The sequence below is a fragment of the Lontra canadensis genome, unplaced genomic scaffold (assembly GCF_010015895.1).
Source record: "Lontra canadensis isolate GAN:19392208 unplaced genomic scaffold, GSC_riverotter_1.0 scaffold92, whole genome shotgun sequence".
NCBI lineage: Eukaryota > Metazoa > Chordata > Mammalia > Carnivora > Mustelidae > Lontra > Lontra canadensis.
Window position 1 is genome coordinate 4515315 of NW_022631086.1, and position 13875 is coordinate 4529189.

The following is a 13875-nucleotide window of genomic DNA, read 5'->3' on the forward strand; positions in this document are numbered from 1 at the left end:
GACTCCAGGAGTGGACAATGGTTTTAGGGAGCACTGTGTGCATGTGGCCTGTTGCAGGCTTTTGGGTCACATGCTTCCTGGCATGGACCACCCATCCCAAACTCAGCCACCTCCACTTCAGAGGGCCTGGGTGTGAGCCACACACAGTGCTCTGTTCTCTGGCAGCCACCTCCTCCCCATGTTCCTTACAGCTCTAAGAATTCTGCAGACTTGCACGTGGACCAGGTCAAAGAGATCTGAGGCCAGAGGGAAATGGACCTGTGCCACTTTTTGAGAAATAATTTCAGAAAATGAAGTAAGAAAAGCTACTCATCTATTTTACTAGCAGAATCCACAGATGTTCCCTGTCTCATGGCCTGGATGGGCATCCCCAAACACAGAGTACAACCTGTGTTTCTTTGATCCCAAATCCATTTCTTGAGAATGGAATGGGGGCAAAAAAACTATTTATTTATATATCTATATATTTATGGCCCAGAATCTCTCCAAAGAAGGAAACTGTACATGAGGACACAGTTTTATGACGCTGTATGGCAGAGTAATTAAACATTGTGAGCCCTTGAGTCCTCTAAACTGTTCTAGACTCCCACCTTCACCATCTACAAGCTGGGTAACTGGGGGAAGTTTTTTTCTTTTAACTTGGACCTAGATCACCGCATATATAAACAAACAAAGAAAACAACCCTTTAGAACAAGCAACCTGTGAGTGAGAAGGAAAAGTATGGTTCATGGGAGCATTGGGCACAAGGTCTGACACAGGCATTAAGTGCTCAGAGCTATTAGTTTTGAATGCTGCTCTCCTCACTGTCATTTGGAGGAGCTTACAGAATGAATACACACGTTTATATTAGAGACAGCAAAGGGAATCTTTGACTTACTTGGGGGTCTGTGTTCCCACCGGGCACTTGTGAATTATAGAGGTGGTGATCACTGAGAAGAGGTGAAGCCCAACTTTATCTCCAGCACCAGTCTGGGAACCTTAGCATTGATAAGGATGTGGTCTCAACTGAGGAACCCCTTCACTAGCAAAGCACACTCCACGCTATGTGTGTGCTATATAAGATGCAGTTTATGGGGTGCCAAGGTTAACCCTGACCTTGACCAATGCCTCCACCCAGGAGAAGGCCAATGAAGTTGCACTGTGACCTTGCCTTCTTCTGGACAGCACCTTCTGTTCCCCACTGTATGAACTGAGTATTTGTATCATCTCCAAATTTACATGTTGAAACCCAATGTGATGGCATTGGGAGGTGGGCCTTTGAAAGGTGGTTAGATTTAGATGAGGTCATGAGAACAGGGCCTCCAATGATGGGATTAGTGTCCTTCTGAGAATAAAAAGAGAACAGAGCTCTCTCTGTCTCTGTCACATGAGGAAGGACCCAGCGAGAAGTTGGCCATCTGCAAGCCAGAAAGAGAGGCCTCATCAAAACCCAACCATGTTGGCTCTCTGATCTCAGACCTGCAGCCTCAAGAACTGTGAAAAATAAACATTTGTTGTGTAAACCACCCAGTCTACAGTATTTCTGTTATAGCAGCCTGAACTATATGCTGTACACTAAGATATCCATGCTGAACAAAACAACACGGAACTGACAGAAAGAAGTAGGGTGATGGAGACTTCCCCTGAGGGGATCATGACCATTTTCCAAAAAAAAAAAAAAAAAAAAGAATTTTTCTCTCTAAAAAGATAAAGACTGTGATTGATTAGAAAACATAAATGAATGCTTATTATCCTCAATAAATGGTAGCTATTATCATCCTGGTTTTTATTTTGTTGTTGTTGTTGCTAAGGTCTTCCTGGATGGATAAAAGGGCAAACAAATTTTGAAGCCACTATTCCTTCTTATTGAGAAACTTCTTTAATGTGGCTTTCATGTCCCATTTTAAGGAAATATAATTATAAAATAATTTTTCTGGTTAACCATTATAAGACTGAGACCAGTCTTTGTCAGTCATTTTTAGTCTCTAAGACTTCTTCTTTAGAAGACTTTTATAGTGAATTATTTCATGGCTATATTGCCGCTTGGCCCAATGAGAGAGGACTGACCTTGTTGGTCCCTCAGTTTGTTCTAATTATAGTTAGTAAGACTTCATGGGCAACCAAAATGTTCATTAATAATAAAATCATTACATTGAGAGGGGGGATAGCCATACTTTGGAACACTCTGAAGACACGAAATAAAATGGAGTCAGTCAGTAGGTATTGACACCGAAGGTGCTCTAAGCCGTATTATAAAGGGCAATGAAAACAAATCAAAGTACATGTTTCTCTCTCTCTTTCCCGACCCACATCTCCAGGTAAAAATAGAACAACACCCTGTATATGCGTATGGGTGCAAATGCATGGAGAAAGAATGGAATGAGACATCTTCCAATGTTTAATGGAGAGCAAAGTGGTGGTGATGGTTCGTTTGGGGAGGAAGGCCAAGGAAGTGAGACCTTTGACTATTTTATTTTTTATTTGAGTCTTTTACAAGGACATTGTGGTCTTGCATGGCTTGTGTGGTTAATAAACCAAAGTATTAAAACTATTAATACTGGTCACCTCCCCACAGGGCAATAGTGAGGCCTGAATTCTTTTGAGGGTGTCTAGTGAAAGATGGGGGGGCACAGGTGTCTTCTGTAGGGGCACATGTGGCCTTGTGTTCCCCAGTTTAATTTATTACAACACCGTCAGTGGTTAGCAGAGATGATCAATTCCAGGAGTAGCCAGAGCTCCAGTGTGAGGGAAAGGGAAAACAAATAATTTCTCAAACTAAACAGATTAAATTAAGTGCATTTTTCATTCATTAGAAAAGAGAGCAGGCCCTCCTTTGTTTTATTAATATATTTAAGTAGAGTATGGATTTTTGCTTTTCTTGGCCTCTTTGCCTTGTTCCCACTGGCCTGAGCTGTCTTTTTATTTGAATTATCTGTTTATTATATTAGGTTAAGGACCCAAGGCCATCTTGCATGGGACATACTATAAATACCCATTATCATGGTTATGTATTATTGGGGTGATGAAGGAAGACAATTTATGGAGAAATGAGATTATCTTGGTTTTTCTATAATCTATCTTATTATAGTCTGAAGATTACATATGCAGTTAGGAAAAGGAACCAAATCTTCTAGTTGGCTGTTCTCTCCACCCTGTCTACACGGCTGTGATATTTGGGGATCTAAAATGTATAAGCCAATATATTTATGCCTGCCATTCCTTCCTCCCCATTTGCACACACTTATTTCATTTATCATTTTGACAGTTTGCACAAGCAAACTGTCCTAATTTTTTTTTCAAGAGCTCTTTTCACAAATTGAGTGTGATGTGGAATTAATCATCCCGTTAGGCAGGCATTGGAGGTTTTTCATTGCTATGGGACATTTGCACCCCCAGCGATCAGCGTCCTTTGAATTGCATCATAGAGACTCCTCAACCACTCACACCCCCTTCCCTCATCCTGAAGGAGTGAACGACGGGTGCTCCTCTGCCTCCAAGTAAGCAAAGTTTGGCTCGTACTCTTTTTTTTTTTTTTTAATTTTATTTTTTATAAACATATATTTTTTTTCCCCAGGGGTACAGGTCTGTGAATCGCCAGGTTTACACACTTCCCCACACTCATCATAGCACATACCCTCCCCAATGGCTTGTACTCTTGTGTTGAAAATACCCCTTTCACTTATTACAACTTTTCCCCACTCCCCGCCCCCCATAAGCCATCATTCTACTTATTTTTACTTTGTCCTCTTGGGAAATTTCCTCCTAACCACTTCTCCCCCTCCTCCCCGCCATCTTTAAAAATAAAAGATAGTTAGGAAGAAATTTTAAACATCAGATTCAAATAGAAAGTGCTACACATGATCCTAGAGAAGCAGCAGGCATCCTATTGGCTATTCTCCTGCATTTTACTTAGAAGTGTTCTAGAATAACATGGCAGAGGAGAAGGGTAAGGAGATGTAGTTTGCAATGGTAGCAACCAAGAAATCTCTGCAGTTTTTTTTTTTTTTTTTTTAATTGTGGACTTGCAACATCAGGTTTGTATGTAAAAAATGTATTCCTGGGGCGCCTGGGTGGCTCAGTGGGTTAAAGCCTCTGCCTTCGGCTCGGGTCATGATCCCGGGGTCCTGGGATCGAGCCCCGCATCAGGCTCTCTGCTCAGCGGGGAGCCTGCTTCCTCCTCTCTCTCTGCCTGCCTCTCTGCCTATTGTGATCTCTGTCTGTCAAATAAATAAATAAAAATCTTAAAAAAAATGTATTCCTTTATGCGAACTGGTCTTGCATGGAGGTAGAAAATCCCACCTGATTGCAGTTAACCCTTCAGGCTTAAATTTCCAGCTCTGAACCCCTATCCTGCATTTCCCCCTTTGTCTGTTACAGAAGAGAACAATCTGAAAACTATAGCCCAGATCCATAATTGTGAGGACTTGTTGGATGAATATGTATTGCTGTGCTCTCCTGGACTTTAAAAATTATATAGATGCCGACAGTTTCATGGAAAGAGTATTTACATCTCAAATACATGTAGGCGGTCCTGACAAATATTAGTTACATAAGCCTAATGATAGCTGTAGTCAAAGAAACACAATGTGGCTTTAAAACAGAAAAACTTCTTAAACTTTTTCTCCCACACGCAGACAGGTGGTCTTAACCGAAATTTTCAGCGTAAACTCTCAATAGCATGAAATCTCACTTTTTGCATAAACAGGCTGGAAAGCGGAAATTAGAAACGCATGCTCCCAATGTGACTCAGTAGCTAACCAACTAGATGACTTTGGACAAATCACTTCGCAGTCTAAGTACAGACACTGACGTTCAGGGTCATATGCAAAGCTGGAAGGTTAAGACCTCTCAAATTATTTTGTGATTCTAAGCTTTTAGCTTTCTTTCTTCCACATAGCATTATTCTGACCTTTATTTTCAGTGGACTATTGACTCAATATTGTCCCCAATTTCTGCAAGTTATAAAAACATTGGTTTTTAAGTTTCCAATTCTTTGGTTTTTTGGGGGGGCGATAGAGATCAATGTCCCAGTTTTATAGTTTGGTGGTAACTGCTTAACCCGCCCACTTGAAACAGCCTGAGAAACCTCATGAACAGAGCCCAGAAGTAACAATGAAACAGTGAAGGAGGAGGTGATATCAGGATCTTGTGGGTTCCTATATGGGCTTTACGATTTCACGGGTTCTTACAAGAATTTTTCCTATTTGTAGCAAAATAATTGGAACATATTGTTTGAATTATAAAATTACTGAACAGGGGCGCCTGGGTGGCTCAGTGGCTTAAAGCCTCTGCCTTCGGCTCAGGTCATGGTCCCAGGGTCCTGGGATCGAGCCCCGCATCGGGCTCTCTGCTCCGTGGAGAGCCTGCTTTCTCCTTTCTCTCTACCTGCCTTTCTGCCTGCTTGTGATCTCCTTCTGTCAGATAAATAAAAATCTTTAAAAAAAATGACTGAACAAATAGTCTTTTCGGTTAAATAAAAGATGAATTAATCTTAGTAATCTAGCATTTTATAAAAAATTACATGGAAGCCATTTGTTCATTTGGCAGGAAGACATTTATTCACTCATTGATTTATTCAAAAATTGCAACATGTGCATATGTATGTGTGTGTGTGCATTCGTGTATCTCGTTATAAAGATACGCAAAGAAGCCATATGCAAGGAGCCCAGAATCTATGAGGGGAAATGGGTTCCTTTGTGAACATGACATAAAAGCACAATAATAACAGTTATTGAGAGAAAGTTGAGGTGGTATCAATCTGGTGTGAGGAGAGTGAAAGGCTTGTCATGTCAGTATCAAAAGGTCTGGAACATAGTAGGTGCTCAGTAGATATTCACGGAGTGAATAAGTGAATGAAAGTGAGACAGCAATCCATCATGTGTGAAATGTAACGTGACCTTTAGTGTTGTGACAACCATGAAGCAAGAAACTGCCTCTGCAGATAGATTTTACGTGGCAGACAGTGAGAGGAAAGAAAATGCTTAGGGGATTGAGAAATCATCATAAACTGTAACAAAGCATTGCCGGGAGTGGAGATCTGAATAAACAAGCTGTTGTGCCGGTTTTGTACCATGGACTGAATGTCTGTGTCCCCCAAAATTCGTATTTTGAAATTCAATCCCTGATGCAATACTATTTGGGAGTGGGATATGTGGGAGGTGATTTGTTCATACAGGAGGAACCCTCATGAATGGGATTAGTGCCCTTATAAAAAAGACTCCAGACTTCTAAACCCATGTATCTACTTTTTCTTCATTGAGTTGCCAACAGTGAGTCAACAAATTTGACTCTTGCTGACCAGAAACAAAACAAAACAAAAAACAAATCCCACCTTCCAAACCAAAACTACCAAGAGCTACCTCACCTCTTTCTGCTCCGAGAAGTTAGAGCCAGGAGACTGTCCCTTGTCAACCAGGAAGCAGGCTCTCATCAGACACCAAGTCAGCCAGTCCACTGATCTTGGACTTCCCAGCATTGCAACTGTGAGAAATCCCATTTCTGCTGTTTATAAGTGACCCAAGTCTATGGTATTGTGCTAAAGCAGCCCAAACAGACTAAGACACTTTGTTGAACTTATCGTGGTATAGAGGAAATATGATGAGTCAACATTCGAGGAGTGGATTCGAACTCTTGTTCTACGATTTATTGGCCAGCTGTGTTTTGAGTTCCTCAGTAGTAAACTGAGGATGTTACTTATCCCAAAGAACAATTACGATAATTTGATACTATGATGCTATCATTCCTATGAGCTTTGTGATTGGATTTAGTTTTCTCAAGTGTAAATGGGAATAAAAATGGTGAGTTCCTTAAAAAGATGATGTGAGATAGGGTGTATAAAATGCCTAACATCCTGCCTGCTAGGTAGTCAAGGCTTGATGAATCTAAGCTATTAGTAGCAGGAGTACTAGCGATCTATCTACATCTTTGGCAGCTCTAATGAACTTTTATATCATTTTATACACATTTACATTACATTATTTACACATCTTATTACTGATTTGTCCTCTTTGGTATTAAAACTCCCTGTTAGATACGGACTCTTCTTTCTCTGTTGTGCAGCTCAGAGAGGTGACCTGAGTTGCTCAAGATGATGCTTCTAGAGAGGGTAGAATCAGGCTGAGATGGATTCTCTGGCCAGGGATCCCTCAGTCTGCCTACAATACAATGGTGGCAGTCATATCTACCATATGTTTGTTATGTCATGGAAAGAGCCAGATGGATCTAAGTTTGAATCCTCATTCTGCCTTTTATTACCCATGTATTTTTAGGGCAGTCATTTTGGTTTGTTAAGTTTCAGGGTATTTTGTGTGTGTGTGTGTGAAAAGCAGGCTTGCTATTGTCTACTATATAAGGTTGTTGGGAGTTATAACAATCAAATGAGAAAATGTATGTCAAGCACCTGTCACTTGGAACTCATGAAATGATAGCTGATTTTTCTCTTATTTCTTAGTTGGAAGATCCCCAACTTTAGAGATCTGGTATTGCCCCCAATGTTTCAAAGAATGCTATTCCTTAATAACTTCTGGGTGGAGAAATTTTCTGTGGCTAACTAAGCTTGGGAGGGATGGCTGAAACAAAACTGAAGGAGGTTCTTTCCTACAGAACTTATTTAATAGGCTAATAGACGATGTGAATCTTCTAGAATGGGATTGTAGTAGCTTCTTTTGACCACAGAATTCTCTTTAGTGGACCATAGCACATGAGTAATGTTCACATCTAACTCATGTTAGAGAGACACCAAATCTAATCAAGCAAACTCTTTTGCTAGAGGAGGAAACTAGAACCAAAGTGTGAACCAGAGAAGTGGCAGAATCAGGCCCAGAACCAGGCTTGCCTGGCAACCAGAGTCCTCCTGAATGGACACCACTCGGTGTTAACATGGCTCCCTTTCTCCTGCGGCTCCTCAGAGGGTTAAAGTATGGACTGTCTATGGGTAGGACAAAGGAAGGCAGGCAACTGTGGAGGTGTCTTGTCAGAGAACATTCAAGAAATGAGAAAAAAGATTGGGAGCTTGGCAATACCAACCAAGCAGGCCAATGAATCTCAACTGAGGCATTTCTGCTTCCTGTTAAGACCCTGAGGCCACGAGAGGAAGACGCTGAATTGCACACTTGGAGTCATAGTCTCAGACTAAAGAGACTAAGGAAAAGGCCTCCTGTTAATAACACTAAGAGTAGCCTGGTCACAAAGCCATTTGCAGCCCGTCCATATTTTACTGACATGAGCAATTACGTGTCTTGTAATGGCAATGAAGCAATAAAATTTATGTCTTGTCATCTTTAACAAGATTAGACACAACCCTTCTCATAAATGTAATGCCGAATGGAGATTTTTAAGAACATAAGTATAGTTAAGGATCCTTGAGTTTATCCCTCATAGTTAATTAAGATCCTCCCCAAGAATTGGCAGATGATAGATAGAAGGATAGTGAACCTTTTAATCCATGCGAGTGTGAACTAATGATTTTTTCCATACCTTGCTCAGCTTCAGCTGGGTTTGTGACTCAGACTTGTACCATATAGATTTCAGAAGAGAGGCGAAGGGAGTGACCCCTATTCCCGCGGCGATGCACACGCTCACTGGGTAGTGGAATACATCCGTCAGTGGGGTTCCGAACGGCCCGTCCACTGCCAGCCTGCAATCACAAAGTGCGGTCCTGTGACACTCAGAACGCTCTGCTCCGGAAAACAAAGCCATCCTCAACCGATGTCTTTTATAGGATGTGTTCACAACGGTGCACAGGGAGTTGGCTCTGTGCTTGAGGGTGCCCTGTTTGGGGAGCACGGACTTAGCAGGGGGAAATGGGGGCCTATCTCCTAGGGATAGGGATGGGGGATGACCACACGGGCCGGTGCAGGTGCCATTCACGGAAGGACAAATCCTGCTTCTCTGGCTTGGGCTCATGCCTCTCCCACGTGGCAAGCTCTCACAATTCTCAGACGCTTGTTTTGGCTCCAAGCATCGTGAAGCCTGGTAGAAGAGGCCTTGGCTTTGGCTTTTTCTTTTCCTTTCCTTTTTCTTTTCTTTTCCTTTCCTTTTTCTTTTCTTTTTTCTTTTCTGCAGCTGCTATCAGAGGAATAAAGCAGAAACAGAAAGTGCCTTAAAGGCTTATCTATTCTGTTGCTACTGTGCTTCTCCTGTTTTAAGTCATTTCCACCTCTTAGTATATTCATATAATTTTATTTTTTTAAAAATTCTTCCATATAATTTTAGTCTAGAAGCCATTCATTGGGAATAAATGTGATTTTGAGATAACTTGTCAGTTATATGGAATTTCTAAAACTTGTTATTTCGGATGATGCAAACTCAAAATCTGGTTTTTTGCCTAGAATGGCACTGATGTTTTGTCTTTGCTTCGCAAATTTTTCTTTTTAAGGGTGAAGCATATTTATTGAATGAATACGATTATCTTGAATGTGGTCCAGAATAGACCAGCCCCTGGATTCTGCTCCCTTTCTCAACACCATTTCTCCATGCTGGCTTTTAGCCTTCTGCCCCGGGGCCTTTGCATGGAAAAACCCAAGTAACCAGAAAATACTCTGTCCTAATTTCTCCCTGCTCTCCTGACTTGGTTAACAGTTATCCTTTCATTAGGTCTTATCTGAATCATCATTTCCCTGGGGAAGCTTCCTGGGCCCCTTACACTAGGCTAAATCCCCTCTTATATAATTTATAGCCTCATTTGCCTATCCTCTGGAGTCCTCATCGCATCATAATTTTACAGTTTTTTGGGCATGTGTGCATGATCTGATTTGCATCTGTCTTAATTACTGGACCACAAGTTCTCTGGAGGGAGGAGCCAAGTCTGTCTTTGCTCCCCTCGACATCCTGGGGCCGTGCATGCTCTCTGGCATGGAGCTGTTCAATAACAATCCGTTGAATAAATTGTAAAGGGAATGTTTAAAATATTTCAGTCAGCAGAATGTATTAAATAACCTCAACTATTCCAAAAGCACACATTTACATACGAACAAAGATATGCTAATTAAAAGGCTTCTAAGTTATTCATAACCATTCCCTAAGGGGTGTCTGTTGAAGGCACCCGAGGTTGGCCCATTTGGGCTTACTATGTGTTCATGAAAGTTCAATTGGGTTTTATTTTTAAATATTCCATATGCCAGACCTCCTAATAATTCAAATTAACTCTCCTCAAGTTAATCTTAATTAATAAGGCTTTATTACATATTGATATATGGAAATGGAAGAATAAAAATAAAAGGTCATTAACCAGAAAGGGTTAGTATCTCAGCCCACCGTAGATTAGTTTATAAATAATTAGATAAGGGGAATCGAGAAAGAAAAAAAGGAACTGTCCAAGGATTAAAATGTCTTACTGTTAATTGTTTTTATAATTAGTTGTATTTGGGATTTATTTGACATTGATTTGAAAAGATAACAATGAAATCCAAAGAAGAATTGTGTCGTATAATCCACAGAAATACATAATAAACACATTTCCACATAATTAGAATTGAGAAACTAAGCTGGAAAAGGCAGGAGAAAATATTTAGTCCAACTTCCCTGCTAATATAGTAATCCTTCCTTCCACAACCCCTAGAGCTGATCCCATTCTGATGTTAAATTGCTGGGCACCTTGTTCTGTGCAGAGGGAGTTCAAAAGCCAGAGATGGTTTTTCTCATGTCTCCCTGAAATCTGTTTTCTGACGACTCACACCACTCGCCTTCCTGGGAAACACTTTCTAGGTCTCTTCCCTTTCTTGTCTCAGGCCTTTAAATGGTTGATTGTGGCTATCATGACACCCTGATCGGTTTTTGTTTTTGTTTTTGTTTTTGTTTTTTTGGACAAAAATGTCTCCATTTCTCAAGACCTCTTGCAATCCTGAATTGGTTTCCTTTGCACAAATTCTTGCTTATAACACTCAGCAACTTCCTCTTTGATTTGCACACAGAGCTTAATGATGCAGCTTAGAAGATGAGTAGACTTTCCAGCATCCTCATGGCGCAGTTACTCGCTTAAAGTCAGGCGCACACCCACCCACCATATTGACCTCCAACCCTGACTTTCTGAATCCACTGCCTTTGCTCATCTACACGTTCTCCCTGTCCATCATCACTGTCATTGACCTCTCTGCAGTAGGTGATCTTTCTTAGTTTGCTCATAATAATCACTAAGCTTTTTTTTTTTAACTATGCAATATGTGAAGGGCTTTCTAAGGACCGTCACATTTAATCCTAAACAAAGTATTAGATACGATTATCAACTTTATTTTACAGATAAGGAAGCCGAGGTCATCAGTTATATACACCCTCTAAGACCACACCCAAAACTGGGCTTTGGCCCCAGGCTGTTGGATGTTGGTGTCCTTGCTCTAAGCAGCAGTTTAAACCACTGAAAACTCTAGCATCATTTCTGAGAAATTCCTCCATGTTACCTCAGAAGACAAAATCTTGTATTTTTTTTTTTTGTTTAAAAAATTTTTTTTAGATTTATTTATTTATTGGAGAGCGGGGAGAGGCAGAGGGAAAAGGACAGAGAAAACCCTCAAGCAGATTCCCTGCTGAGTGCAGAGGCCCACACAGGACTTGATCCCACAAACCTGAGATCACGCCCTGAACTGAAACCAAGAGTTAGAAGCTTCACAGACTGAGCCACCCATGTGCCCCTTTTTCCTGGGGCTGGCTTAAATCCCTTCTGGGTTCAAAACAGTGAAAAATTATAGTGCTCTCTCCCATATGTTTGATTCAATTCAAAATTGAATCAACTCTAAGAGATAAAATCATTCAAGAAGTCCAATAACATTCTGATTCTTCATGTATTAAAGAATTGAAGAAATTGTAGGGTTTCTTTTGGTTCTACTTTTAATACATATGCCTATACCTGTATAGAAGCAGAGGTCAAGTGAATTTAACCAACAAAGGGAAACTGCACTCTTTCCAACAACTCAGTTTTATTCATTCCATAAATATTTATTGAGCAACAGCTAAGAGTTAGAGCCTATTCTAGGCACTAAAGACAAGACAACAAAGTGAAACACATGGATAATGTCCCTTTTCTTATGGAACTTCTATTCTAGTGTGGGAAGATATACCATAAAGAGATAAATGAGCAGATATTTATTTAGTATGTCAGATGGTGATCAGTACTATGCAGAAGAATAAAGTAGGGCTCAAGACAAAGTGATTACTGAGAGTCCTTTGGGGGTCATTGTCTCAAATGAGTCAGGAAGGAAAGACTTCACTAGGAGACTTTTGAGCAAATACCTGGGGTGGGGGGTGTGAGGGAGCAGCCTAGCAGAAATCTGGGGAAGAATGTTTCAGGTGGAGAGAACAGCAGTGATAAAGGCGCTTAGGAGAGTGTGGTCAGTGTAGGAGAAAGTCAAGAAGGCTGCAAAAATGGCTGCGTTCAAGGAGGGAGCAAGAGGTGGGGCGGGGAGCCCAGGGAGGCCTGGGGGAGGGGGAGAGGGCATACCGTGTCAGGCTGTGAGCTGATAAGGCACCTCGCGGATGGTAAGCCTATTGACTCCTGAGAAGCATGTTCCAAGTTCTCATTGGGGTATTGGCTGAAATGCTAGTTGGTTTGTGAAAGCTAAGATTGGTTGATAGACCAGATAACTGTGTACATTAAGAGTAGAGATGAGGCTAGCAACAGGATGAAAGTATTGATCTTGGCAATGCCAAAAGGAGGGCAGGGACGTGTGTGTGTGTGTGTGTGCGTGTGTGTGTGCGCGCGTTTGTGTGTGTGTCTAATTTTATTCCTGATTTTAAGCATTTGCATTACATTCTGAATCTTAGAATGTTGTGACATTGCTTCCATTCCATGATTAAAAAGAGAAGGTCTTAAATGGAGGAGCAGTTGGGTGTTGCCATCTGACTTGGAGCTCTGTTCTGACCAGATGATGTTTACACTTGGTTCGTTGTCATACCACTCTTTAGTTTCAATGTTTGAGATGAAGGCATGTGACTCTTCCTAGCCAGTAAACACAAGCAAGCCCACAGCTCTACAGTCATGGTTCAGTGTCCTATGATAGGGAGGAAAAAGGGACAGTATGTTGACTAGATTCTGTGCCTTACATTTATTCTAGTGCCTATTTTGCCACCTGTAAATATTTGTTAAAAATGAGCTAAAACATCCACACTGAGTCTAGGTATTCATTAATTTCTTCATTAAGTATTTCCTCCACGTGCAATATATGTCCAACACTGTTCCAGGCACCGGACATAGACTGGAGGGCAGGCAGTGCCCTGCCCCAGGAAGTTCCATTCTAAGTGCGTCCTGACAGCATTCACCACCTAATTTCTTATGGTTGTGGCCACTGTTTGGTAGTTTCTGACACCCTCCAAGGATGGCAGGAGAAGGAATCTCTTGATGCTCCTTTTGAAATGTCAGATTCTTCCAAAATGTTTTTCTCAACCCTTTTATGTGTGTCCATTTTCCTGGGGCTTTAAACATGGGTTTGGCCTGCTTCTTGGGTTATCCTGCTCGGAGAATGGGAACCAACTTCAACCACTGTTTGCCAAAGGGGGCCAAGGAGTGGTAATTGACACTGGGGCCCAGGCTTGTCTGAATAAGATGTTGTCTTTGAATCATGTCCCCCCGTTGCCAGGTTGAAGTCCTAACCCCAGTACCTCAGAATGTGACTTGCTTTGGAAATAGGGGTGTTAAGATGAGGTCATACAGGAGGCAGGCGGGCCCTTAATCCAACAGGACTCAGATTTCCAAGAAGAGGCCACAGAGACACAGACATGAGAGGGGAGAATATCATGTGATGACAAGGATAGGCACTGCTGCAAGTGCAAGCCAAGGAAGGCCGCGGATTGCTGGCAAACCCCCCGGAATGGGGAGAAGGGAGAGCAAGCGCCTCCCATAGAGGTTGCAGATGGAGCACAGCCCGGTGGTCCTTTAGATCCAGCCCCAGAGCTCCAGAACTGGGAAA

General features: G+C 41.6%; 1 protein-coding gene across 1 annotated transcript in view; it reads right to left on the bottom strand.

Moving 5' to 3' along the window:
• Window positions 1–13875, bottom strand: part of NOX3 (NADPH oxidase 3) — a 56471-nt gene that overhangs the window by 18130 nt on the left and 24466 nt on the right. Inside the window, exon 10 of the mRNA XM_032836484.1 lies at window positions 8456–8615. Coding sequence (XP_032692375.1) covers window positions 8456–8615 — 160 coding nt within the window. The remainder of the gene's footprint in view (window positions 1–8455; window positions 8616–13875) is intronic.